At 38.3% G+C, this 25,491-nt stretch overlaps 2 protein-coding genes across 2 annotated transcripts in view; one reads left to right on the top strand and one right to left on the bottom strand.

Moving 5' to 3' along the window:
- LOC125653998 (serine/threonine-protein phosphatase 6 regulatory ankyrin repeat subunit B-like) overlaps positions 1–25,491 on the bottom strand; it is a 1,068,599-nt gene that overhangs the window by 573,764 nt on the left and 469,344 nt on the right. The gene's annotated exons all lie outside the window — the stretch shown is intronic.
- Positions 2,624–25,121, top strand: LOC125657107 (sodium-coupled monocarboxylate transporter 1-like). The gene is made up of 17 exons (XM_056142852.1): positions 2,624–2,728; positions 6,919–7,288; positions 7,993–8,064; positions 9,147–9,198; positions 14,519–14,586; positions 15,256–15,336; positions 15,645–15,718; positions 15,800–15,940; positions 17,708–17,843; positions 18,221–18,306; positions 19,139–19,251; positions 19,451–19,521; positions 19,961–20,047; positions 20,550–20,779; positions 21,600–21,700; positions 22,852–22,973; positions 23,403–25,121. Exons 2-17 carry the CDS (start codon positions 6,944–6,946, stop codon positions 23,559–23,561), a joined length of 1,938 nt encoding a protein of 645 aa, XP_055998827.1. The 5' UTR covers positions 2,624–2,728; positions 6,919–6,943; the 3' UTR covers positions 23,562–25,121.

Genomic DNA, 25,491 nt, shown 5'->3' with positions numbered 1-25,491 from the left:
CAAAGAGTTATTCCTTTTTGTACAACACCACTTGTGTTTTCTGTTATTTTCATAAATATTTTAATATTGGCTTCCCCTCGCCAACTTTAAAGAAGTTTTAAAGATAAGTTTGATGTGAGAAATGAATACATTGTCATATATTGAAGGATTAACCTCCTCCTAAATTCCAATTTTCAGACAAATGGGAAGTATACTTCTTCTCCAAGTGACCCCAAGGGCGGATCCAGGAATTGCGGTTAGGGGGCGCAACTTTATGAGGCAGGGGGTCTGGGGGCCCACTTGAGGCCCCCAGTGGGTCCAGGGCGAAGCCTGGGGGCCAGGGGATTTTACAGATTTTATAGGGCTTGAAATATGTCTCCTATGTAGTCGTTTTAAGGCTATTTTCTATCATTTTTAATAAGGTTAAATGACGCAAATTTTATGGGGTTTTGGAAAAAATGTAGATCTAAGTTCTCCCAATGAAATTAATTCAATAAATAAAAAGATTTTGTCTTTTATTTTTCCGAGAGTGGAAGAAATCATTGCTTCTTTTATCGTTACATTTTTCTAAATTTATCTTAAATTTGAAAATATTAGGGGGTGCCGACTGCGCCCCCTAATATTTTCACCATTTAGTTCGCCATTACCCCTCCCCCACCTCCTCGATTCACTTCGAGAAACCATGCTACGTGCCTATCAGTAGCTACCTGGAGTATACAGTCCTACGGTACTCTTGTTTACTCCTAGCGAAACCTCGTCAGCTGTAGTAGGTACAGTAAGCGGAAGGTTTCATTATCTGTTTCGTATATTGTAGAACGCCCTGGACAGTAGTAGAAGAAACATTTCATTTTCTGTCAATCTGCATAACTCTGCACATGGGCGTATATCGAAACAGTTCGTGATCACGTGGGACACCAATGGTTCCTAATAATTGCAGTTGCTGGACATACACGAGAGGAATGTTGAAACACATTAGATAAAGACCTTCCAAAAGAGCTCGGTTTTGGAATTGGTCAGTTGAGCACGCATTTGTACACAGTTTGCATATGAACTTGCAACAGGGCCGTAAATTACATGGAGGCAGAGGAGGCAGCTGCCTCCTCCAACTTTTGAGCCAAAAAAAAATTTTAAATTTAAGGTTCATTAGAATTTATGTTGTTTCCAATAACTAAGAATATGATACCTCCCTTAAAAAGCATTCCAAATCTTTCTTTTAGAATGAGTTAGTCAAGTAACATCTTAGAAGGCCCTAGAATCAAGGATTTTGCACGAAACGTGTTCAGTGTGCACAAAATGTGCTCAGCGTCTGGGGGCCTGGGCGGCCCCCAGACCCCCGCCTAATTTCCTGCCTCCTCCAAATTGAAGGTTAATTTACGGCCCTGACTTGCTATGGCAGATGAGCTTATTTATGCAAATAGCCCACTATACGTGTAAATAACCCACTGTACGTGCAAATAAGGGGCGATTTCAAGGTCACAATGTAATATGAATATTACCTTCGCGCATGTTATATATCGAGAATTTAGGACTGATACAATACCAAAGAAAAATAATATGTGTAATCATTGAACAGGAATTTTACACGTATACAGCTTATCACTTGACAGCCGCAGTAAATAAATACGAAATATTGTTACATTTTCCCTGCGATACGACTAAAGACCATCAACCATTTTCGTGTTATTTGTCGTTTCCGGAAATGGCCGAGTGGTCACGATTGGTGCTTGGTGAAGTAAAAGTCATACCTATTTTTTTTTAAAAAGTCTTACATATGTAATCGAACCAAGCCAAAACGGCGTAAAGTTGCAATCAATCAATCAATAAATCAATCGAACCAAGGACCTCCTGCCTGTGAATGAACTAAGCAGGCGAATTGATCACTATGATGAAAGAAATTCGTTCCGAATTTAGTTCTGGTGAGGGGTGGGATGTTATGATTTAGAGGAAAAGTACAAACCATACGCCGTGCGACAGTTATTAAAATCAATATGACGCAATAGTCACATGATACTGTATGTTTCCTGAAATAATCCTGCAGGTTCAGAGATTGTTATACACTGTGGAGGGAGAGAGCGACTTGGTTCCAGTAGCGGATTTAGAGGGGGGCGCAGCCCCCCCCCCCCCTAAAATTGTCAAATTTAAGGTAAATCGCGGTATCTTGTTTCGGAAAATGTACTAAACGATAAAAGAAGCAATAATTTCTTCCACTCCCGGAGAAATAAATGACAAAATCCTTTGATTTCTTGAATTACTTTATTCGGAGAAATTAATTTTTTCCAAAAATCCCTTAAAATTTGGGTCATTTTATTAATTTCACCTTATTAAAATGATAGAAAATAGTACAAATGACTTAATAGGAGAAATATTTCAAGCCCCATATAATCTGTAAAATCCAGGAGCTTCCGGGGGCGGACCCCCACCAGGGCTTCGCCTTGCACCCACTGCCTCATAAAGTGGCGTCCCCCGTAACCACAATTCCTGAATCCGCCCCTGGGTTCCATTGTTAAATAGTTGTTGTCACGACAAATTACAGAAAACAGATATTTCGTTCAAACCAAGGTCACTCTCATTGCACTTTATTTGATGGCACCTGTTAAATAGATACATGTATATAAATCTATCCGGGACACCTGCGGCGGCATTCGACACATAGACGCGTTGTTGGGAACCAGAAAGGTGAATTTTGATAAACTTGAACACATACCAATTCCGGAGTAAATAACATGGTTCTGGGAGGTTTTATTTTTAGGTAAGATTTACACTATGTAATGTTTCACGTCTGTAAATTGAACTTAAAGACTGCGTTATATATACTATTGGTCATGCACTCCCTCATTGTATTTAATTATTTGTATTCAGGTTCACAGGGTATATGGAATATAGAAACACGGGTGTAACCGAACTGTGTAATCATGATCATAAAAAAAATGGTATCTCAGGTCCCTGTGAAAGTTACCACATATATATGAAATGATCTCCTCTGTCGGTGTGGTCTTTCGGGTTGCCTGATACATTTTTAAGCGGTCCATATCAGTTAGCATCAAACATTGTTTGAAGAAGCTGGTGTCTGAGAAAGTTGAAAGCAGGAAGGCGTTTAATCTCTTATTTCATTTCTAACTGCTGAGGTGCGAGTACTTCCAATATAATGGAAAAAAATTAAATGGTATACCATATTATATGAATGCAATTCGGTAAGATATATGTAAGACTCCAAAGTGCGATGGTCACGCCAATGTGCGATGGTCTGCGCCAAACCCCGATGGTGTGACACGCAAAAGTGCGATGCTCCAAACTTATGCGCCAAATTTAAGTGCGATGGTCTGACTCGCCAAAGTGCGATGGTGTGAGACAAATGCACTATAATGCGATGGTGTCGACACGACAAAGTCAGATGGTGCATACTAATGCGCTAAAGTACGATGGAGTGTCACGCCGAAGACCGTTGGGTTGTAAACGACACAATTTTTTGGTACAGACTGAACCAACCGTGTGTTGTTTCACTAAAATATTAGCGCAAAATCCATGCACAAAATCTAAGAATAAGAACTTATTTCATTGTTATGTAACAGGAAGGGAGAAAATGCAACGGACCAGACCGGGATTCGAACCCGGGGCCCCTGAATCTCTAGACAGGTGAACCCGGGGCCCCTGAATCTCTAGACAGGTGAACCCGGGGCCCCTGAATCTCTAGACAGGTGAACCCGGGGCCCCTGAATCTCTAGACAGGTGAACCCGGGCCCCCTGAATCTCTAGACAGGTGAACCCGGGCCCCCTGAATCTCTAGACAGGTGAACCCGGGGCCCCTGAATCTCTAGACAGGTGAACCCGAGCCCCCTGAATCTCTAGACAGGTGAACCCGGGGCCCCAGAATCTCTAGACAGGTGAACCCGGGGCCCCTGAATCTCTAGACAGGTGAACCTGGGCCCCCTGAATCTCTAGACAGGTGAACCTGGGCCCCCTGAATCTCTAGACAGGTGAACCCGGGGCCCCTGAATCTCTAGACAGGTGAACCTGGGCTCCCTGAATCTCTAGACAGGTGAACCTGGGCTCCCTGAATCTCTAGACAGGTGAACCTGGGCCCCCTGAATCTCTAGACAGGTGAACCCGGGGCCCCTGAATCTCTAGACAGGTGAACCTGGGCCCCCTGAATCTCTAGACAGGTGAACCCGGGGCCCCTGAATCTCTAGACAGGTGAACCCGAGCCCCCTGAATCTCTAGACAGGTGAACCCGGGGCCCCAGAATCTCTAGACAGGTGAACCTGGGCCCCCTGAATCTCTAGACAGGTGAACCCGGGGCCCCAGAATCTCTAGACAGGTGAACCTGGGCCCCCTGAATCTCTAGACAGGTGAACCCGGGGCCCCTGAATCTCTAGACAGGTGAACCTGGGCCCCCTGAATCTCTAGACAGGTGAACCTGGGCCCCCTGAATCTCTAGACAGGTGAACCCGGGGCCCCTGAATCTCTAGACAGGTGAACCCGGGCCCCCTGAATCTCTAGACAGGTGAACCTGGGCCCCCTGAATCTCTAGACAGGTGCTCTACAAACTGAGCTATCTGACCACCGGCGATCGAACCCGGCTGACCGCTACATTTATTTAATTGTCGTGTTATTAAACACAAATTTTCCAACGCGAAATCGTGTAGAATGCTTTGCATTATAGCATACCCCCAATTTATTAAGTGTACATCACAAGTAATAAATGATCATGAATTAAAGAATGTTTGGGCGAAGTAGATAGTTTGACAACAAATGCACTTTGCCGTTCTCACAATCCTCAACAGTGTAAACCTTGCCGTTGCTGTCGTCCATGTCAATCTTAATCACCCGTGCCTTCCTCCAATACATCCCGAAGAAGTTAGTGTCAGCACTGCAGCAGAAAGAACCTTCGTTGGTGCAAACTGACGTTGCATTTCTTCGGTTTTATTTTGAAAGACGTTAAGAATGACGTCACATTGACGTGACGTCACAAACGTTACTGAACCCCCACCATCGGACTTTGGCGTCCGTAACGTTAACAAACCATCGCACCTTGGCTTGACCATCGCACTTTGGAGCGACCATATCATTATAGAGTATCATTATAGAGTATCATTATATAGAGATATTATTTTAGAGATTATCATTATAGAGGTATCATTTGAGTTTTCATCTGTTGACTTGCTACTTATTGTTTCAATGCAGAAGAATTTTAATCTTCGCATTGGAAAGTAACCCGAGTTATTCACGATGTAATATTCATATGTAATGCATGTATCAAAGTAAGATAGAATCCTCTAAAAGCTAAAACAGATTAAGTGTGCCGTCCGTTGATTATGGGGATCTATACATTATGATGATTGATATTTGATATAAAAACAACCAAGCGTGTATTTTCTACAGCAGCATACGGGAAAAATGAAGATATATAGTAATTCTAAGTAATGTGTATACCTATTGGTTCGTGTATGTATATAGTAATTCTAAGTAATGTGTATACCTATTGGTTCGTGTATGTATATAGTAATTCTAAGTAATGTGTATACCTATTGGTTCGTGTATGTATATAGTAATTCTAAGTAATGTGTATACCTATTGGTTCGTGTATGTATATAGTAATTCTCAGTAATGTGTATACCTATTGGTTCGTGTATGTATATAGTAATTCTCAGTAATGTGTATACCTATTGGTTCGTGTATGTATATAGTAATTGTAAGTAATGTGTATACCTATTGGTTCGTGTATGTATATAGTAATTGTAAGTAATGTGTATACCTATTGGTTCGTGTATGTATATAGTAATTCTAAGTAATGTGTATACCTATTGGTTCGTGTATGTATATAGTAATTGTAAGTAATGTGTATACCTATTGGTTGGTGTATGTATATAGTAATTCTCAGTAATGTGTATACCTAGTGGTTCGTGTATGTATATAGTAATTCTAAGTAATGTGTATACCTATTGGTTCGTGTATGTATATAGTAATTCTAAGTAATGTGTATGCCTATTGGTTCGTGTATGTATATAGTAATTCTCAGTAATGTGTATACCTATTGGTTCGTGTATGTATATAGTAATTCTAAGTAATGTGTATACCTATTGGTTCGTGTATGTATATAGTAATTCTAAGTAATGTGTATACCTATTGGTGTATGTATATAGTAATTGTAAGTAATGTGTATACCTATTGGTGTATGTATCTAGTAATTGTAAGTAATGTGTATACCTATTGGTGTATGTATATAGTAATTCTCAGTAATGTGTATACCTATTGGTTCGTGTATGTATATAGTAATTCTCAGTAATGTGTATACCTATTGGTGTATGTATATAGTAATTCTAAGTAATGTGTATACCTATTGGTTCGTGTATGTATATAGTAATTCTAAGTAATGTGTATACCTATTGGTTCGTGTATGTATATAGTAATTGTAAGTAATGTGTATACCTATTGGTTCGTGTATGTATATAGTAATTCTCAGTAATGTGTATACCTATTGGTTCGTGTATGTATATAGTAATTCTAAGTAATGTGTATACCTATTGGTTCGTGTATGTATATAGTAATTGTAAGTAATGTGTATACCTATTGGTTGGTGTATGTATATAGTAATTGTAAGTAATGTGTATACCTATTGGTTCGTGTATGTATATAGTAATTGTAAGTAATGTGTATACCTATTGGTTGGTGTATGTATATAGTAATTGTAAGTAATGTGTATACCTATTGGTGTATGTATATAGTAATTCTCAGTAATGTGTATACCTATTGGTGTATATATATAGTAATTGTAAGTAATGTGTATACCTATTGGTTCGTGTATGTATATAGTAATTCTAAGTAATGTGTATACCTATTGGTGTATATATATAGTAATTCTCAGTAATGTGTATACCTATTGGTGTATGGATACAAAACAAAACCCCTGTTTTCTATAAAGCTTTATTTGTTTTTCATTAGAAAATTATTGGGAACATAGAAAAGCATGACTCTTGCTAACAACAATTTTGCCGTAGCGGACTGGATTATATTTGCCGGAAGCCTTTTTCTTTCGGGATGTATCGGGATTTACCATGCAATTTCTGGCGGAAAACAGAGGACTACGAAGGATTTTCTGATGGGAAATCGAAAACTGAAGACACTTCCTGTAGCTGTATCAATCTTGGTTTCCTTCTTGTCCGCCATTTTGATTTTAGGCGCACCAGCAGAAATGTATACGAAAGGCACCCAATATTACATGAATGTCTTCGGCCAGATGGCAGCTGTTGTCTTGGGAACGATTCTCTTCGTTCCTTTGTTCTATCCTCTTAAACTTACCAGCATGTTTGAGGTATGCATTTGTTGTTATAGTGAATACGAATATGTGTTCTTATTGTTAGAAAAGTCATGACATGCTCCACACAGTGTTGTATAATACAAGATGATGAAAGCATGCGGAGGACTACATATATATATAGTTATCAAAAATATCCAACTTGAGAGCTATCGTAAAACTTCAACAGTAAAGATTCAATATGCACGTAATAGAAAAATTCACATAGTGAAATATCACAAATATCCAAAGTAAACATACAATCTAGAACAAACATTAAAAATCACATAGTGAAATATATCTATCCATGTTCGACAATACTATTATCATTGTGTAATGCACAGGGAGTTTGGGATTCAGGCCTCACTGATACTTTGTCATGATAGCCTACATGTAGTGCAAACATTTGCATTGTCAACAAAAGGTCCGGGTTCAATTCTCGATCCGGGTACTGCGCATGCGTTAAACCGAAGACACTTAACATGGGTAGGTAGCTGCTGTACCTTCGGCAAACATCGGCAGTAAAGAACCTTTATTGCTACTGTCCTGAATACCACGTTCATATTCAAATGTGACATTTCACCTTTAGCTGGTGTTGTAACGATACGAGTAAAATATTTACTATTTTCATAGGGACGTTAATCAGAATAACTAAAACTTTCCAATCTACTTTAATAAACTTTTGTGAGCATGAACTGCTTCGACATTTGTGTATTTTTCAGTACGTTGAACTCCGCTTTAAATCGAGAGCAACACGTTTGACAGCAACTGCCAGGGCCGTAACTGCCGATGAGGCAGACGAGGCAACTGCCTCGTCTGATTTTTTGGCAAAAAAGAAAATAAAATTATATAAATGTTATATTATAGGATATATGTTTAAAATGAAGACAAGCACCTTTGTCTTTGACACCATATTACGATTCTTTACATAGTACAAATGAAACACAAACATGATAAATTGGGATTTAAAAAGTGTCATTTTCAGTCGTAAAGTCAATCGGCGGCCCCCAATCCCCTGCCTCCCCTGATTTAGAACCCTACTTACGGCCCTGACTGCTATAAATACCTTGTCAACAGTAAGTATAAAACAAACGCCTTACATCAGACATCAGAACACGATTTTCTTCTCAGAAACATCGACACCAGACCACAATTTTCTCTTCAGTAACATCGACAATAGAACACGATTTTCTCCTCAATTGAAGTTCAATAGATGAAAGAATGATAATAAATTTTAAAAAAAATGAAAATAGAGAAATCGTGTAATCCTCTTGGTTTTATTTTCTACATTTATTTTCATACCTTATTTGTCTTAAATATTTCTTAAACCTCGGTTTTTGCGGTCTCATACAAAGGGCCATCCCATTTAGTCGCCTCTTACGACAAGCAAGGGGTACTGAATCCCCGATGCATTGAGAAATAATGTATGATACTTTAATGCTTTCCATCTCTTTAACGAAGTGGTAAGTCGTTCATTGAAGGTATATTTAGTTGTCGGTATTGCATCGCATCATTTCAGAATCCAACAAAACATCATGTTTAGTTAGTTGGCATTAATAATTTACTGTTCCTTCACGAACTGCTCGGCAGTAGATCTATGGATGTTTCAGAAGTGACCTTAAACACGAATGTCCCTCTTCACGATAGACGTTAGCCATAATAAAGTGTCGTTGCTGTTATGTACAGCCCTTAGTGCTGAGCAGAGTTCGGAATTTGTGGTACCTCACCTACAGTTGACGACTTCTTTATTTGAGTGCAAAACAATCTCTAATGGGTCTAAAATCCACATACAAAGTATACTAATTATTATATATCCTACATTATGCATGTAATATACTCGAGCATTATATACGGAATTCATCGTTTTTGTTTGTAGCTGATATACACCGGAGTGGCATCGTTTGCTCCATCAACAGCCCTACAGGCTGGTGAGTAGCTCTACAGGCTGGTGAGTAGCTCTACAGGCTGGTGAGTAGCTCTACAGGCTGGTGAGTAGCTCTACAGGCTGATGAGTAGCTCTATAGGCTGGTGAGTAGCTCTACAGGCTGGTGAGTAGCTCTATAGGCTGGTGAGTAGCTCTATAGGCTGGTGAGTAGCTCTACAGGCCGGTACGTAGTCCTTCAGACTGTTAAGTAGCACTACAGACCGGTACGTACTCCTTTAGGCTGATGAGTAGTTCTACAGGTTGGTGAGTAGCTGTATAGACTGGTGAGTAGCTCTACAGGCTGATGAGTAACTCTATAGGCTGGTGAGTAGCTCTATAGGCTGGTGAGAAGCTCTACAGACCGGTACGTAGTCCTTCAGGATGTTAAGTAGCTCTACAGACCGGTACGTACTCCTTTAGGCTGATGAGTAGTTCTACAGGCTGGTGAGTAGCTATACAGACCGGTACGTACTCCTTGAAGCTGATGAGTAGCTCTATAGACTGGTGAGAAGCTCTGTAGGCTGGTGAGTAGTTCTACAGGCTGGTGAGTAGCTCTACAGACTGATGAGTAGCTCTACAGGCTGGTGAGTAGCTCTTCAGGCTGGTGAGTAGCTCTAAAGGCTGGGGACCAGCTCTACAGACCGGTACGTACTCCTTTAGGCTGATGAGTAGCTCTACAGGCTGGTGAGAAGCTCTTCAGGCTGGTGAGTAGCTCTAAAGGCTGGGGACCAGCTCTACAGGCCGGTACGTACTTCTTCAAGATTTTAAGTAGCTCTACAGACCGGTACGTACTCCTTTAGGCTGGTGAGTAGCTCTACAGGTTGGTGAGTAGTCTACAGGCTGGTGAGTAGCTCTATAGGCTGGTGAGTAGCTCTACAGGCTGGTGAGTAGTCTACAGGCTGGTGAGTAGTCTACAGGCTGGTGAGAAGCTCTACAGGCCGGTACGTACTCCTTTAGGCTAATGAGTAGCTCTACAGGTTGGTGAGTAGCTCTATAGGCTGGTGAGAAGCTCTATAGGCTGGTGAGTAGCTCTACAGGCTGGTGAGTAGCTCTACAGGCCGGTACGTTGTCCTTCAGGATGTTAAGTAGCTCTACAGACCGGTACGTACTCCTTTAGGCTGGTGAGTAGCTCTATAGGCTGGTGAGTAGCTCTATAGGCTGGTGAGAAGCTCTATAGGCTGGTGAGTAGCTCTACAGGCTGGTGAGTAGCTCTACAGGCTGATGAGTAGCTCTACAGGCTGATGAGTAACTCTATAGGCTGGTGAGTAGCTCTATAGGCTGGCGAGAAGCTCTACAGGCCGGTACGTAGTCTTTCAGGATGTTAAGTAGCTCTACAGACCGGTACGTACTCCTTTAGGCTGATGAGTAGTTCTACAGGCTGGTGAGTAGCTCTACAGGTTGGTGAGTAGTCTACAGGCTGATGAGTAGCTCTACAGGCTGGTGAGTAGCTCTACAGGTTGGTGAGTAGTCTACAGGCTGGTGAGTAGTCTATAGGCTGGTGAGAAGCTCTATAGGCTGGTGAGTAGCTCTACAGGCTGGTGAGTAGCTCTACAGGATGTTAAGTAGCTCTACAGACCGGTACGTACTCCTTTAGGCTGATGAGTAGCTCTACAGGTTGGTGAGAAGCTCTATAGGCTGGTGAGTAGCTCTACAGGCTGGTGAGTAGCTCTGTAGGCTGGTGAATAGCTCTACAGGCTGGTGAGTAGCTCTACAGACCGGCCAGTGGCTCTCCGTGATTGCAAATAATCCTGCTGGCTGGAAAAGAGTTCTCCAGCCGTTTAAGTCTCAAAGTCATCCAAACTGTTATCCAGACCGTTATATATCTTTCAGTTGGGTAAATAGTCCTTTGGGTTCGTACATGTATATAGTTCTCCACACTAGTAGTTGTCCAGTGTGATATGTATCCCTGTGTTGGTAAAGAGTCTGCCAAACCGGTAATTAGTCCTTCAGAACAGCTACTTAGGCTGGTTGGTAGCCGTCCAGACTCGTACATAGTCCTCCAGGGCGGTAAGTAGCTCCTCAGACTGGCACATAGTCCTTCAGGCTACTGAGTAGTCCTTCAAAGTGGTAAGTAGTAGATATCTAGGCTGTTAAGTAGTTCTCTAGGCTGTTAAGTAGTTCTCTAGGCTGTTAAGTAGTTCTCTAGGCTGTTAAGTAGTTCTCTAGGCTGTTAAGTAGATCTCTAGGCTGTTAAGTAGATATCTAGGCTGTTAAGTAGATCTCTAGGCTGTTAAGTAGTTCTCTAGGCTGTTAAGTAGATCTCTAGGCTGTCAAGTAGATATCTAGGCTGTTAAGTAGATATCTAGGCTGTTAAGTAGATCTCTAGGCTGTTAAGTAGTTCTCTAGGCTGTTAAGTAGTTCTCTAGGCTGTTAAGTAGTTCTCTAGGCTGTTAAGTAGATATCTAGGCTGTTAAGTAGTTCTCTAGGCTGTTAAGTAGTTCTCTAGGCTGTTAAGTAGATCTCTAGGCTGTTAAGTAGATCTCTAGGTTGTTAAGTAGATCTCTAGGCTGTTAAGTAGTTCTCTAGGCTGTTAAGTAGTTCTCTAGGCTGTTAAGTAGATCTCTAGGCTGTTAAGTAGATCTCTAGGTTGTTAAGTAGATCTCTAGGCTGTTAAGTAGTTCTCTAGGCTGTTAAGTAGTTCTCTAGGCTGTTAAGTAGATCTCTAGGCTGTTAAGTAGTTCTCTAGGTTGTTAAGTAGATCTCTAGGTTGTTAAGTAGATATCTAGGCTGTTAAGTAGATCTCTAGGCTGTTAAGTAGATCTCTAGGCTGTTAAGTAGATCTCTAGGTTGTTAAAGACCAAAAAAAAAAAACACCGTACGGTTGCTCCACGGATGACTGAATGTGGGCGGAGCTTATCCATGGTCAATGTTATTTACCTGTAATTTACCCGGCCAAGAGATCGGTAGTTGTGTATATTTTTATGATATACACAGGAAATTTCTCAGGTTATTACAAATTATGCTTAGTGTCTTGATTTGTGCAAAATTAAAAAATTAAAATTTCTACCTACATGCATACCGCATTTCTATTTCCCGTAAACCTTCAAACTTGGTCATATTTATGTATTGCAAATGACAGGTTTAGCCCATTTCTAAACCTTTGCTTTTTAAAACTTCTAATTAAATTGTTATATATCGTATATAAATAATTTCCGAAATATAATATTACCCGGCGTTTCCGGGCACTTCCTGGTGTCCTGTGAGTTCGCGGTGTCGTGGGTGTAGTAGGTAAAATATCCATGTTTCGAGAGAATGAATAAATCCAAGTAGATCTGTGTACATGTACAACCAAATGAAGAATGAGGGTTTCTGTAGCTGTAGTGTTTGCGTAATGGTGATATCCCAAACAGAAGCTGACACGAAGTCTCTCTCCCCCCCCCCTCCTCTCTCTCTCTCTCTCTCTCTCTCTCTCTCTCTCTCTCTCTCTCTCTCTCTCTCTCTCTCTTAGGGTTTCTGTGGACGTAGTGTTTGTGTAACGATGGCATCCCAAACAGAAGCTGACACGAAGTCTACACCCCTCCTCTCTCTCTCTCTCTCTCTCTCTCTCTTTAGGGTTTCTGTGGACGTAGTGTTTGTGTAACGATGGTATCCCAAACAGAAGCTGACACATAGCTAGTCTACCCCCCTTTCTCTCTCTCCCTTACTCTCAATCATTGACTAAATGAGTAATTATTGTCATACGTATGCAACACTATTGCCATGCCATATTATTTCATCTATATTATTGCTACAGTTTTACACCTCTCTCTCTCTCTCTCTCTCTCTCTCTCTCTCTCTCTCTCTCTTTATAAATATAAAACCGTGATAAATTATAAATAGCTCAATAACTCTCTCTCTCTCTCTCTTTACCTTTATAAATATAAAACCGTGATAAATTATAAATAGAATATCTCAATAACTCTCTCTCTCTCTCTCTCTCTCTCTCTCTCTCTCTCTCTCTCTCTCAATATAAAGCCGTGATAAATTATAAATAGAAATATCTCAGTAACTCTCTCTCTCCCTTTCTCTCTCTCTCTCTCTCTCTCTCTCTCTCTCTCTCTCTCTCTCAATATAAAGCCGTGATAAATTATAAATAGAAATATCTCAATAACTTATTTATGCTTTTTTACTATTGTTTGATTTCTGATTGTGTAATTTATAATCCATGTGGTATCTCAAATAGAAGCATTTTTTTAACTACTGTAACAATTTTACGCATGGGCAATATAACCATTATACATGTTGATGTGCTGCGCCAATAAAGAATTGTTCATGTTTTTATAAATATAAAGCCACAATAAATCATTAATAGCAAATATTCCAATAACTTATGTTTGTTTGGTTTTTTTTTTTTTTTTTTATTATTATTGTTTGATTTCTGATTGTTTAATTTATAATACATGTATAAAGATGGAGAGAGAAAATACCATGATAAATTGCATTGTATAGGGGACGTTAGAAATTAAAATATTCTAGGTGCGTGTCAATGCTATCAAAACTCCGGTACGTATACTGGGGCTTTCCTCGAGATCTGAAGACTGCCGGTCATCATTAGCCATGATTGTTATCAAAACATCTTTCTCAGGTAGCTGTAGACCACGATCTCTGCAAACGTCAATCAACCTAAGCGCTATTGTTAAAAGTTTGATTGACCAGCGGCTTATTATTGATCGCGACACAGGTAAAATTTGGGGGCGTTAACTTAAAGTTGGGTCTTTAAGTAGTTCTCTAGACTGTTAAGTAGATCTCTAGACTGTTAAGTAGTTATGCAGGTTTGTATGTAGGCCTCTAGGCTGGTACAAGTGTAATTAGGCTATAGACCGGTAAATAGGCTGGTGGATATATCCTCTGAGTTTTAAGTAACCACCCAGGCTGGTACATGTGCGAAACCGATAGTGTTTTTTGTGGACGATGATGAACTTTATGTATGTAAATTTTAATTGTTTTTGTGTGCGTGTTATTGATTAATTTTGCTGTACTATCGTAATCAGAGTGTAATATAATTATTATTCCATTGTAAGATATTTCAAGTGGTGCATTACTAACTATTTCTCTCTTTTCCAAATTTTATAATTTGTTGATTGTTTAATCTGAATATTCATATTAGCCGTTCAATGGTAGCAGAGCGCGATAATGAGCTAGTGATAAATGACTCACTATGTGTGATACGTATGGTATACTAACAGGAATTTTGAGATTGATCGCTGTTCGTTATCTTCACCTTCCATATGGTAGAAAGAGAAACTTATTTTTCCTATATGAAACTTGCTGTCGATGTTCATTTCATGCATGGCATGTATTTGGTGTCTGAACGTGTAATGTTTCTGTGCACATTTTCTTGTCAGTATCTGGATTTCCGGAATGGGCCTCGTTTTTACTGATTGGATGTGTGTGCACGTTCTACACATTCATGGTAAGAAATAAGCCTGACTGCTATCTCTGATATGCATGTATGTACTTTGTCGAATTACGCGAAAGCAAACAATATTTATCATGTCTAATGTGGAATGTGTTTAGAGCAATCATATCAATAATTACGTGATGTTAGAATTTACAATCAGGAATATGACGATTATACATATATACCCCATAAATCAAAACCCATTGCACACAATACCGTTAATTCGAAATGCTCGTTTTAATAAACAATTTTGTCACCGAAAATCGTCTGAAATCCAACAGAAATGTTTGAATATATTTTTAACAAATTCTAAAGTAATTTGATAACAGTATAAACATATAGTAAGTTATTCAAACATATCCGGATTATACAGTATTTACTGTACGACAGGGTATCTGGATTATAAAGTTTTTACTGTACGACAGGATATCCGGATTATACAGTATTCACTGTACAACAGGATATCCGGATTATACAGTATTCACTGTATGATAAGATATCCGGAGTATACAGTATTTACTGTATGATAAGATATCTGGATTATACAGTATTTACTGTACGATAAGATATCCGGATTATACAGTATTTACTGTACGAGAAGATATCCGGATGATACAGTATTTACTTTACTATAAGATACCCGGGTAATGCGATGCTACTTGTGAGTATCTTTTCATACAGGGTGGCCTTAAAGCTGTGGTGTGGGTCGATGCTTTCCAGTCCATCATCATGTTCGGCAGTCTACTAGCAATCATAATCAAAGTAATGTATAATTATATACACATACATGTATAAGAAAAGGAACAGTGTTAAGAAGGCAATGCAAGTATTAGTACGTTTGCCTGATCGGGTTTTCTCATAGTTGAAGTGTTTCACCCACCAAATTCTTTCTAAATTATCTTCTGATTTATTTCAGAGAGTAGTTGATGAAATTTTCTGGCGCTCTGAAGTTCGTCCTTTAAATAGCATTCAAAATGAAATAAAAGTATGATAATCAGTCCAAAATATCAATCTACACGAATCACACACTGAACAAATTACTTAATGTGTAATTCGTGTTTCTATCCAAGGCTACTGTTGAAGTTGGCGGTTTTGGAAATGTCTGGGAATTAAATGATGACTGGGGTCGGATAGATTTTTGGAAGTAAGTATGGCAAGTTAATATTCAGTTGGATAAACAGCACTGTAAATAGAAGATTAGAAACTGTATTTGTTAATGTTGTAGTTTTGACGTTGACCCAACAATACGTCATACTTTTTGGGCCCTAACTCTTGGAGGAATGGTGAACTGGATCGGAACTTTTGGCGCCAGTCAGCAGAGTATGCAGAGGTTTTGTGCCCTCCCGTCACTGAGACAAGCCAAAATGTGAGTAGTTTTACTATAACAGTCCAAATTGTGAGTAGTTTTACTATAACAGGCCAAAGTGTGAGTAGTTTTACAATAACAGTCCAAAGTGCGAGTAGTTATACAATAAAAGACCGATATGCCACTTGTTATCTGATATGCAGTCAAAGAGGCTTTGTCACCCACTAACAGATAAACTATCGGTTGTTAGGGAATAGAAGACCACATTGTGAGTAGCTTTCTAATAACAGGCCAAACTATGAGTATTGTATGTATACCGATCCAAACTGTGATTAATTATATATCTAATAGCAGACCAAACTGTTCTAAGTAATAGAAAATATGTCTACTTAACGAATATATAACACGACCATATTATCACTGTCATAAGTTATTAACTCAATAACAGACTACATGTAAGTTCTGTCTACTTAATGGATATCAGGACCATACTATCACTCCTTGATCAGTAAAAAAAACTTTAATGTTTGAAAATACACAGGGAGAAATTGTCGTTGGGCGATGATGTCTATTAATGTCCTGTAGCTATCTGTTTGGTTATCTTCTTATCGCCGGTATATCTCTTTGGGTATCTTTTTATCGCCGGTATATCTGTTTGGGTATCTTCTTATCGCCGGTATATCTGTTTGGGTATCTTATCGCCGGTATGTCTGTTTGGGTATCTTATCGCCGGTATATCTGTTTGGGTATCTTCTTATTGCCGGTATATCTGTTTGGGTATCTTATCGCCGGTATATCTGTTTGGGTATTTTCTTATTGCCGGTATATCTGTTTGGGTATCTTCTTATCGCCGGTATATCTGTTTGGGTATCTTATCGCCGGTATATCTGTTTGGGTATCTTCTTATCGCCGGTATATCTGTTTGGGTATCTTTTTATCTCCGGTATATCTCTTTGGATATCTTTTTATCGCCGGTATATCTGTTTGGGTATCTTCTTATCGCCGGTATATCTGTTTGGGTATCTTATCGCCGGTATGTCTGTTTTGGGTATCTTATCGCCGGTATGTCTGTTTGGGTATCTTATCGCCGGTACATATGTTTGGGTATATTATCGTCGGTATGTCTGTTTGGGTATCTTCTTATTGCCGGTATGTCTGTTTTGGGTATCTTATCGCCGGTATGTCTGTTTGGGTATCTTCTTATCGTCGGTATATCTGTTTGGGTATCTTATCGCCGGTATATCTGTTTGGGTATCTTATCGCCGGTATGTCTGTTTTGGAATCTTCTTATCGCCGGTATGTCTGTTTGGGTATCTTCTTATCGCCAGTATATCTGTTTGGGTATCTTCTTATCGCCGGTATATCTGTTTGGGTATCTTTTTATCGTCGGTATATCTGTTTTGGGTATCTTATCGCCGGTATGTCTGTTTGGGTATCTTTTTATCGCCGGTATATCTGTTTGAATGTTGAAGCAGTCAACAGTGGATATATATACAATTAATTCTCTCTTCTTCCTGATTCTCCTGGAATATCAACATACATTGATATCTTGTCACTTCTGTCATTGGACCATTTGTCTTAAGTTGCTGGAATGTTGGGGAGAAAAAAAATTATTTTTACACTTATTCACTTTTTATATTGTCTATAATGCTGGGAAAATTTTCAATATGACCGATCTGGCAAGAAATACGAGAATGGCGCGCACTACTATAGCTCTAACAGTGAATCACAAAGAGAAACCAGGATGATTACAATTTATACAGTAAATGTATTTTGTAATTTATAGAATGTTTTTACCTCACCAATAAGAATGTAATATCTAAACAGAGCCGTCCTCCTGAACTGTGTGGGAGTGTCTGTGATGGTGACCTGTGCATGTGCAGCTGGTATATCTGTATTTGCGTACTACGTCATGAAAGGATGTGATCCATACACCAACAAAGACATCAAAAATACAAACCAGGTACAGACCAGACTCTTCTGTGTATACTAGTATTATATATCTAAACACTACTAAAACATTCTATTTCTGTATATACACATATACTAGTGTTCTATATCTAAACACTACTGCTACATTTTATTTTTGTTGGGGGGAGGGGGTGGAACTATTTGAAATTGAATTGAAATATGCCACGATATTATAAATAGCAATCTTCTCCCCAAGACAATTTTTGAAGTGGTTAAGAAATAGTAAGCTAACAAGCCAATAGAATTAAACTCTTGACATAATGTTAAACATCACAACCTAGAAAATGACCACCGAGACTGATAGAATGAAACCAAAATAAAAAAGCAGTTTATGGAAAGAACTGAAACTAAAAGCATTATTTCTTTCAGATTATTCCGAATTTTGTAATGGAGAAGCTGAATTTTCCAGGAATACCGGGCCTTTTCATTGCTGGTCTTTTCAGTGGAGCTTTAAGGTATTGAGTAATTCAGTGTAGACTAAAAGTCATTTGCTGCATGTTTGGTTGTGTTCAGACCTTTTAAGATGACACGTCACCAGCTGTAGGTGAAGTACCACAAATTTAAAGCTAAACTTAGCGTTCATGGTCACAGCAGTGAGATATATTTTAAACGTGTCAACGCCAATCGCGGCACGGGACCTCCACTTTAAGATCATATCCAAAAGACCCGTGATTCTTACTTCTAGGTACCGAGCGTTTGGTGAATGAGGAATTATTACCTATATATAAATGTCTTAAGTTTGACATGACCCAAGCGGGACTCGAACTCACGACCTCCGAGTTAAAAAGTGAACACTTTACCCCGAACCACCGCCACCGTTCGTTGCTGCATGTATTGTTAATTTCTTAGGTCTTGAATTCGGCGGCATCTCACCAATATATTTCCCGTATCTCCTTGGCATCGCATTTACTTGGTATAATTTCCCACGTGTAATAATCCTCAGAAATTCTTACGGAAGTCGCGTCCAAAATTGATATCTCCCGTAAGCATGTGTAGTGCCACCTACATCTGGTCAAACAAAACAAAGGAACCCCTGCTATCGGTGGTTACCATCAGTGGCACATAGGCGACTGGAGAATTTCTACAAATCCTTCAAATACGTGGTTCTTCCAGGTCTCTGTTTATTCGTGTTGTAGAATATTCCTCAGATTCAGCACCTGTTAATTGATAATGTATTCTTCCCTTTCTAGTTTCACAATCGTGGTATCTATATTCCTACATGTATTCATGAAAGAGGCTTGCAGAAACTGGGATTAAACGAGTTAAATGTCTGTTTGTTTTAACCAGTACGGTATCATCGAATCTAAGTTCTTTGGTAGCCACGGCGTGGGAAGACGTCATCAAACCACACGTTCACCATAAGTCGGACTTCGTGCAAACGTGGATAACAAAATGTTTAGGTAAGTTTTCCAAAGGCTCCATTCCTGAAAAGATGTTTAAATGTACATTTCTGAATATATTTTTATTTGTGTTTTTGTATCATCACATGAAAAGATTTCGTTTGGGTAAAAAGACTGCTAGAAAATAAATCATAAATCTTAATACAACACTATAAACCACATACATGTATTGTGATTTCAAAACTGGCGTCTGTTGCAGTTCTGGTTTTTGGGGCCATCGGTGTCGGAGTTGCCTTTATCGTGAAAACTTTAGGTGGGACTGTATTACAGGTATCAGAGAAACAAATGTTCTTAATTAACATTATAGCAACCATTGCACTCAAAATATGCTTGAAATCACATATTTACAGCTAGAGTGAACTAAATCTGTTTAGATGGAAAGCTAGGGAGAAATTAATTTCATTCTTTTTTTAACATTAATATATCTTAATATGTTTTTTGTTGTTGAAAAAAAAAGCTTCTGTAATGCTGTTGCGTCAGATCTCGAAGTCAGAGGGCCATTTGCTCAATATCGTCTACAAAACTGTGGTTATACATTGAACCTTTAAAAACGGAAGATTGGGAAGCTGTTATAACCTATTGATGAGAGTAGATAGAAGCTGACAGAAAATGATCCCTTTCTTTACTGATATGTTGATGATTATACCAGTTCAATGTTTAATAAATACTTGTATGTTCTTTAAGTGAATAAAACTACAATATTCTGTAGGTATCTCTGAGTTTTATGGGAGCCTCTGGTGGAGCCCTGAATGGATTTATAGTGCTGGGGGCCTTCTTTCCGTGTTGTAATTGGATTGTGAGTATTTTACTGAATTATTTTGTTTCCAGTCACATTGTCATGGTTTATATTTCATTTAATTTGGATGGGAGATGTACATCTGGGATTAAGTAGATTGATTCATATTAAATTGGCTACTGTAAGCTGTTGTTTTGAATTTTTATATAGAATAAACCTTAAAAAAATCAAGCATTTTGTCCAAATATTCCATTTCCAAAGTACTGCAAATGAGAAACCTGCATTTTTGAAAGATATATTTCTGTAATTTGAACACCTGCAAATACTGTATGTTTGTGACGTTTATTAACGAAGCATGGGCACCCTGTCTTCAAGGTGACAGTCAAACTGCGATTCCCATAACATCAATTTCCTATAAATGGAATGAGAGTAAATATAAAAATGTGTATGGTAGATTGTTTTTTTTTTTTTTTTTTTTTTTTTTTTTTTTTTTTTTTTACAGATTTACGGTATTGAAACATACACTAACATCTCTGACCTACTTTTAATATTTACACTACAGGGAGCAATAGTAGGTCCTATCGTGTCTTATGCTGTCATGATGTGGATTGGCATCGCCAAGTACAGTGTCATAGGAGTTGAAGAAAAGCTTGATTTTCCCACGCAAAACTGCCCTGTCAAAAACACAAGCACCTCACTGTTCACCACCCAGATTACACCTTACCCAATGACGGCTAACACCAACATGATTACGACAGTGAACACCCATGTTTCTGCGTCACCAGATGAGCTGTAAGAATGTGTAATAAATAGATAATGTTTTACATCACAGGTTCTAATTACAGGTAATATTGTAGAATATTCATAAGTTCTGTAATTTGGCGTAAATACGAACTACAATTCTCGTGATGTCAGAGTTCATGTTCATTAGTATGAATTATCACATATCTATTGATATATATTGATCATATCGATATTGTTACAATGATTGTATATTGTTTAACGTCCCTCTCGTGAATTCTTCACCCATATGGAGACGTCACCATTGTCTGTGAAGGGCTGCAAAGTTTAGAGATATGCTCGGCGCTTACGGCCATTGAGCGGGGGGATCTTTATCGTGCCACACCTGCTGCGACACGGGGCCTCTGTTTTTGCGTTATTATCAGAAGGACCGCCCTATTTATTCGCCTTTTACGACAAGCAAGGGGGTACTGAGGACCTATTCTAATGACACATAAAGAAATGCTTGTAAATGAAGTTCTTGGAAAATGAAATAAAAACTCTACACAATGCAGTTTGAGTTTCTTTCTGCGTATATGTATATGATTTTGCTTTACTGGGTCAAATTGCTAGAATTTATTAATCATGTACATAGATTGGGTAAGTTAGTTTCTCATTAAAGGATAACATAAGGTATTTTGTTTTCACGACATATATCTTGTGAATATGTCGAAAGGTATCGTCGCAAAAATAACTAGTTTGACTTGAAGTGTTACCAGATTCTCTCTCTCTCTCTCTCTCTCTCTCTCTCTCTCTCTCTCTCTCTCTCTCTCTCTGATTTTTCTTTCTCTTCTAAGTGAAGGACACCGATGTGAGTGTGTTGATGTTTTAGGTCTGGATTGGACCGCCTGTATTCGCTGTCCTACCTCTGGTACGCCACTCTCGGATTAATTATATCCGTCGTGATCGGTTTAATTGTTAGTTTTATTACAGGTAAGAATATAATTTTGAATTTATGTTTTTACATCCGCAAACTAAATTAGTCTGGTTGATATAATTCTAATCTGGTTAATATCTGTTTAATATGATTGATATCTGTTTAATTTTGTTAATATCTGTTTAATCTGCTTGAAATTTGCTTAATATGGTTTATATATGTTTAATTTGGATGATATCTGTTTAATGTGGTTGATATCTGTTTAATCTGGTTGGTATCTATTTTGGTTAATATCTGTTTAATCTGCTTGAAATATATTTAATATGGTTGATATCTGTTTAATCGGCTTGGTATCTGTTTAATCTGGTTGATATCTGTTTAATCGGCTTGGTATCTGTTTAATCTGGTTGATATCTGTTTAATGTGGTTGATATCTGTTTAATGTGGTTGATATCTGTTTAATCTGGTTGATATCTGTTTAATGTGGTTGATATCTGTTTAATCTGGTTGATATCCTTGTTCGTACATATTTGTTTTGGCAATATTGATTGATTGATCGATAAATTGCATGCCATGTTAAGATTAATTCATTGAATGACACAAATGAAAGTAGCGAACAGTGATCAATCCCATAAACCGATAAAGAATACAAAACCAAGAGTAGGGCCAACACAGGCCACCTGACACACCAGAGGTGGAATCAGACAAACACAGGCCACCTGACACACCAGAGGTGGAATCAGACAAACACAGGCCACCTGACACACCAGAGGTGGAATCAGACAAACACAGGCCACCTGACACACCAGAGGATAAGGTGCTTAGGAGGAGTAATTATCCCCAGTTGAACAGTTATACCCGCCGTGAACCCTTAATTTTGATCAAGTAAATGGAGTAATCCGTAGCAAAAACCCGGCCTAACAATTTGTATGAAACACACTAGACAATATTGGAACTAATGACAGGTTGTACGATGAATTTGGATGATGACATAATCTGAAAAAATATCAGTTGGAATGCAAGTCTTTACGACCAAAGAATCCAGTATTGTTGTATCTAGTTTCATAATGATATCTTTAGTATTATAATGATATATCTAGTATCATAATGATATATCTAGTATCATAATGATATATCTAGTATTATAATCACATTGATATCTCTGGTATCATATTGAGTGGTATGTCGTTTAAATTACCTCCTACAGGGCCTACAAAACCTAAAGATCTTGACCCTGCTTATTTGATCCCTTGGTGTGACAGACTTTGTTGTTATCTTCCGTCATCATTCAGGTCTTACTGTTACTGTGGAGTCGACCATGAAAATCAGGTAAATATCTGCGTTGATGCTAGAAAATCAGGTAAATATCTGATTTGATGCCAGAAAATCAGGTAAATTTACACATCTGTGTTGAAGCTAGAAAATCAGATAAATATCTGTGTTGATGCTAGAAAAGCAGGTAAATATCTGTGTTGATGCTAGAAAAGCAGGTAAATATCTGTTGATGCTAGAAAAGCAGGTAAATATCTGTGATGATTCTAAAAAATCAGGTAATTATCTGTGATGATGCTCGAAGATCAGGTAAATATATATTTTGATGGTAAAATTTGGGTAAATGTCTGTGTTGATGCTAAACATTTGGGTAAATATACATGTACGCATTGAAAATTAAATTCAACCTGAATTGAGTTTTAGAAATTCCTTCTGATGAATACGATCTATAGCATAGTATTGTAAGAACATTTGTAATTTGTATAGGAGCCAGTACTCGCCATACGGTACGGGAACTCTGTAGAGGACAAGGAAGGGAATGAACCACAAGTATTCGTTTTATCAAAGGACAACAACATCAATAACCAACATCAGCTGGTCGATGTTAAGCACAATAAACCGGAAAAGGGATTTTTGGTTCATTAATTACTATGCACAGTAAAACACGATTATAAAGAGCGTTCGTTATTAAGAGAATTCACGCTTATTACAAAGTGACATTTCCCTGCGAAAGGTAAATACTGAACAATTTATTGGATATAAGGAAAGATGATTAAGATGAACTGTTTTTCTCTGACCCTTCAAGTTTACTATAACCGTGTTTTACTGTATAATGGAAGTTTGAGTGTAATGAACTGTTTTTCGCTGGCCAAAGAGATTCACTATAACAGTTTTTTTTACTGTATGATGAAGTTTGGTTATAATGAACTGCCCTGGAGGTTCACGATAACCGTGGTTTACTGTTCAATGAAGTTTCGTTATAATGAACAGTTTAACGCTGTCCTAGAGGTTCGCTATATCCGTGTTTACTGCACGTTAGTAAAATAGGTTCTGTTTCCGTCTCGGAAAGTGATGTTGATGTTGAGAGATCTGCTTGTGATGTCTATATCACGTCCTATATCAACCATTTCCTACTCCATAACAGACAGTGTCACCAGTGTTTTCTTCTTTATAATCCATTCATTCCCAGGATAGTAGAACTTGATGACTGTATGATTGAGATTAAAACACTTTAATTAGAATGGTGGATAACAAAAACTTTTGGATTCTTGAAACATTTGTTTGCTACAAAATATAATTATTCATCATTGTCTATATCTGATGTTCGATGTCATTTTATAACATTGTATATAAGCTTCTTTCGTACTTAGTGATATCGTTAATGAAATTACATGAGATTGATCAACGTTCGTTGTCTTATCTCTCTCATGAAGGCTCACTGTTAGGACTGAGCTATTTGTACAGTACGTACACAGGCTACGGGAACCATATTTACATGTATGAGGAATACTTTAATTGTACAATATTTACGCATGCTCTGAAAACTATTTCATTTATGCTTTTTTTCGTGCAGTATATACATGCACAAGTAAAATCACTATATTTGTGAGCGACAAGTTGTCGTTGCATGAAAAATATACATGTAGCTTTTGGGTGTTGCTCTTATGGTTTTAAAATCTGTTTTGAATTCAATGAGAACGATTATGCTAAGCATATGTATTTTTGGCATCCTGATTCACATCCTTGTTTGCAGATCACATGGAGAAGGTTTAATGAATACAGTATATTTGATTTGTTTTAAGGGGAGCAGGACATTTTCAGATATTGTCAACATATTCAGATTTTGTATTCGGTGTCATTGATTGTGTAAAATAGTAAAAACATATTTTTCTCAATTAAAGATTCATTATGATAAACGTAATTACATATATACAGGGTTATTTTCGCCCCGTGTTATTTTCGCCTTTTTACACGTGCAGACAGTTTCGCCCCGTTCTAAATTCGCCCAGACATAGTTGTGTTAAAAGAGAGATATGAAAGAAAATAATTTCGCTAAATTCGCCCAGTGACAACGAGTGGAAAAGGGACGAAAATAAATCGGGGGGCGAATATTTCCCTGTATACAGTACATATGTTGTTACATTAGATCTGCACTGCTATCTGTCCACTGTTCTACATATGTATATACATGTACCTATATTTACATTCGTCAATGTGTTTCTTATATGTCAATACTAACGAATTAGGCATTAAATATTTTATGACATGAAGTCGGTCAAGTGATCCGACTTTTCCTGCGTATGAATACAATCATCGCTTCAAAAAGTATTTAGGTGAATTGTACTAGGTACTTTCACCCGGCTTCTTGCTATAACATGAAAGGTAAAGATCAATCTCATAACTCTTATAAACAATACAAAATAGATAGCTGGGCAAGCACGGACCCCTGGACACACCAGAGGTGGGATCAGGTGTCTAAGAGGAGTAAGCATCACCTGTTGACCGGTCATACCCACCGTGAGTCCTATATCTTGATCAGATAAACGGATTTATCCATAGTCAAAATCAGTGTGCC

The sequence above is a fragment of the Ostrea edulis genome, chromosome 7 (assembly GCF_947568905.1).
Source record: "Ostrea edulis chromosome 7, xbOstEdul1.1, whole genome shotgun sequence".
In the NCBI taxonomy this organism is placed as follows: domain Eukaryota; kingdom Metazoa; phylum Mollusca; class Bivalvia; order Ostreida; family Ostreidae; genus Ostrea; species Ostrea edulis.
This window is presented reverse-complemented; position numbering and strand designations above follow the sequence as displayed.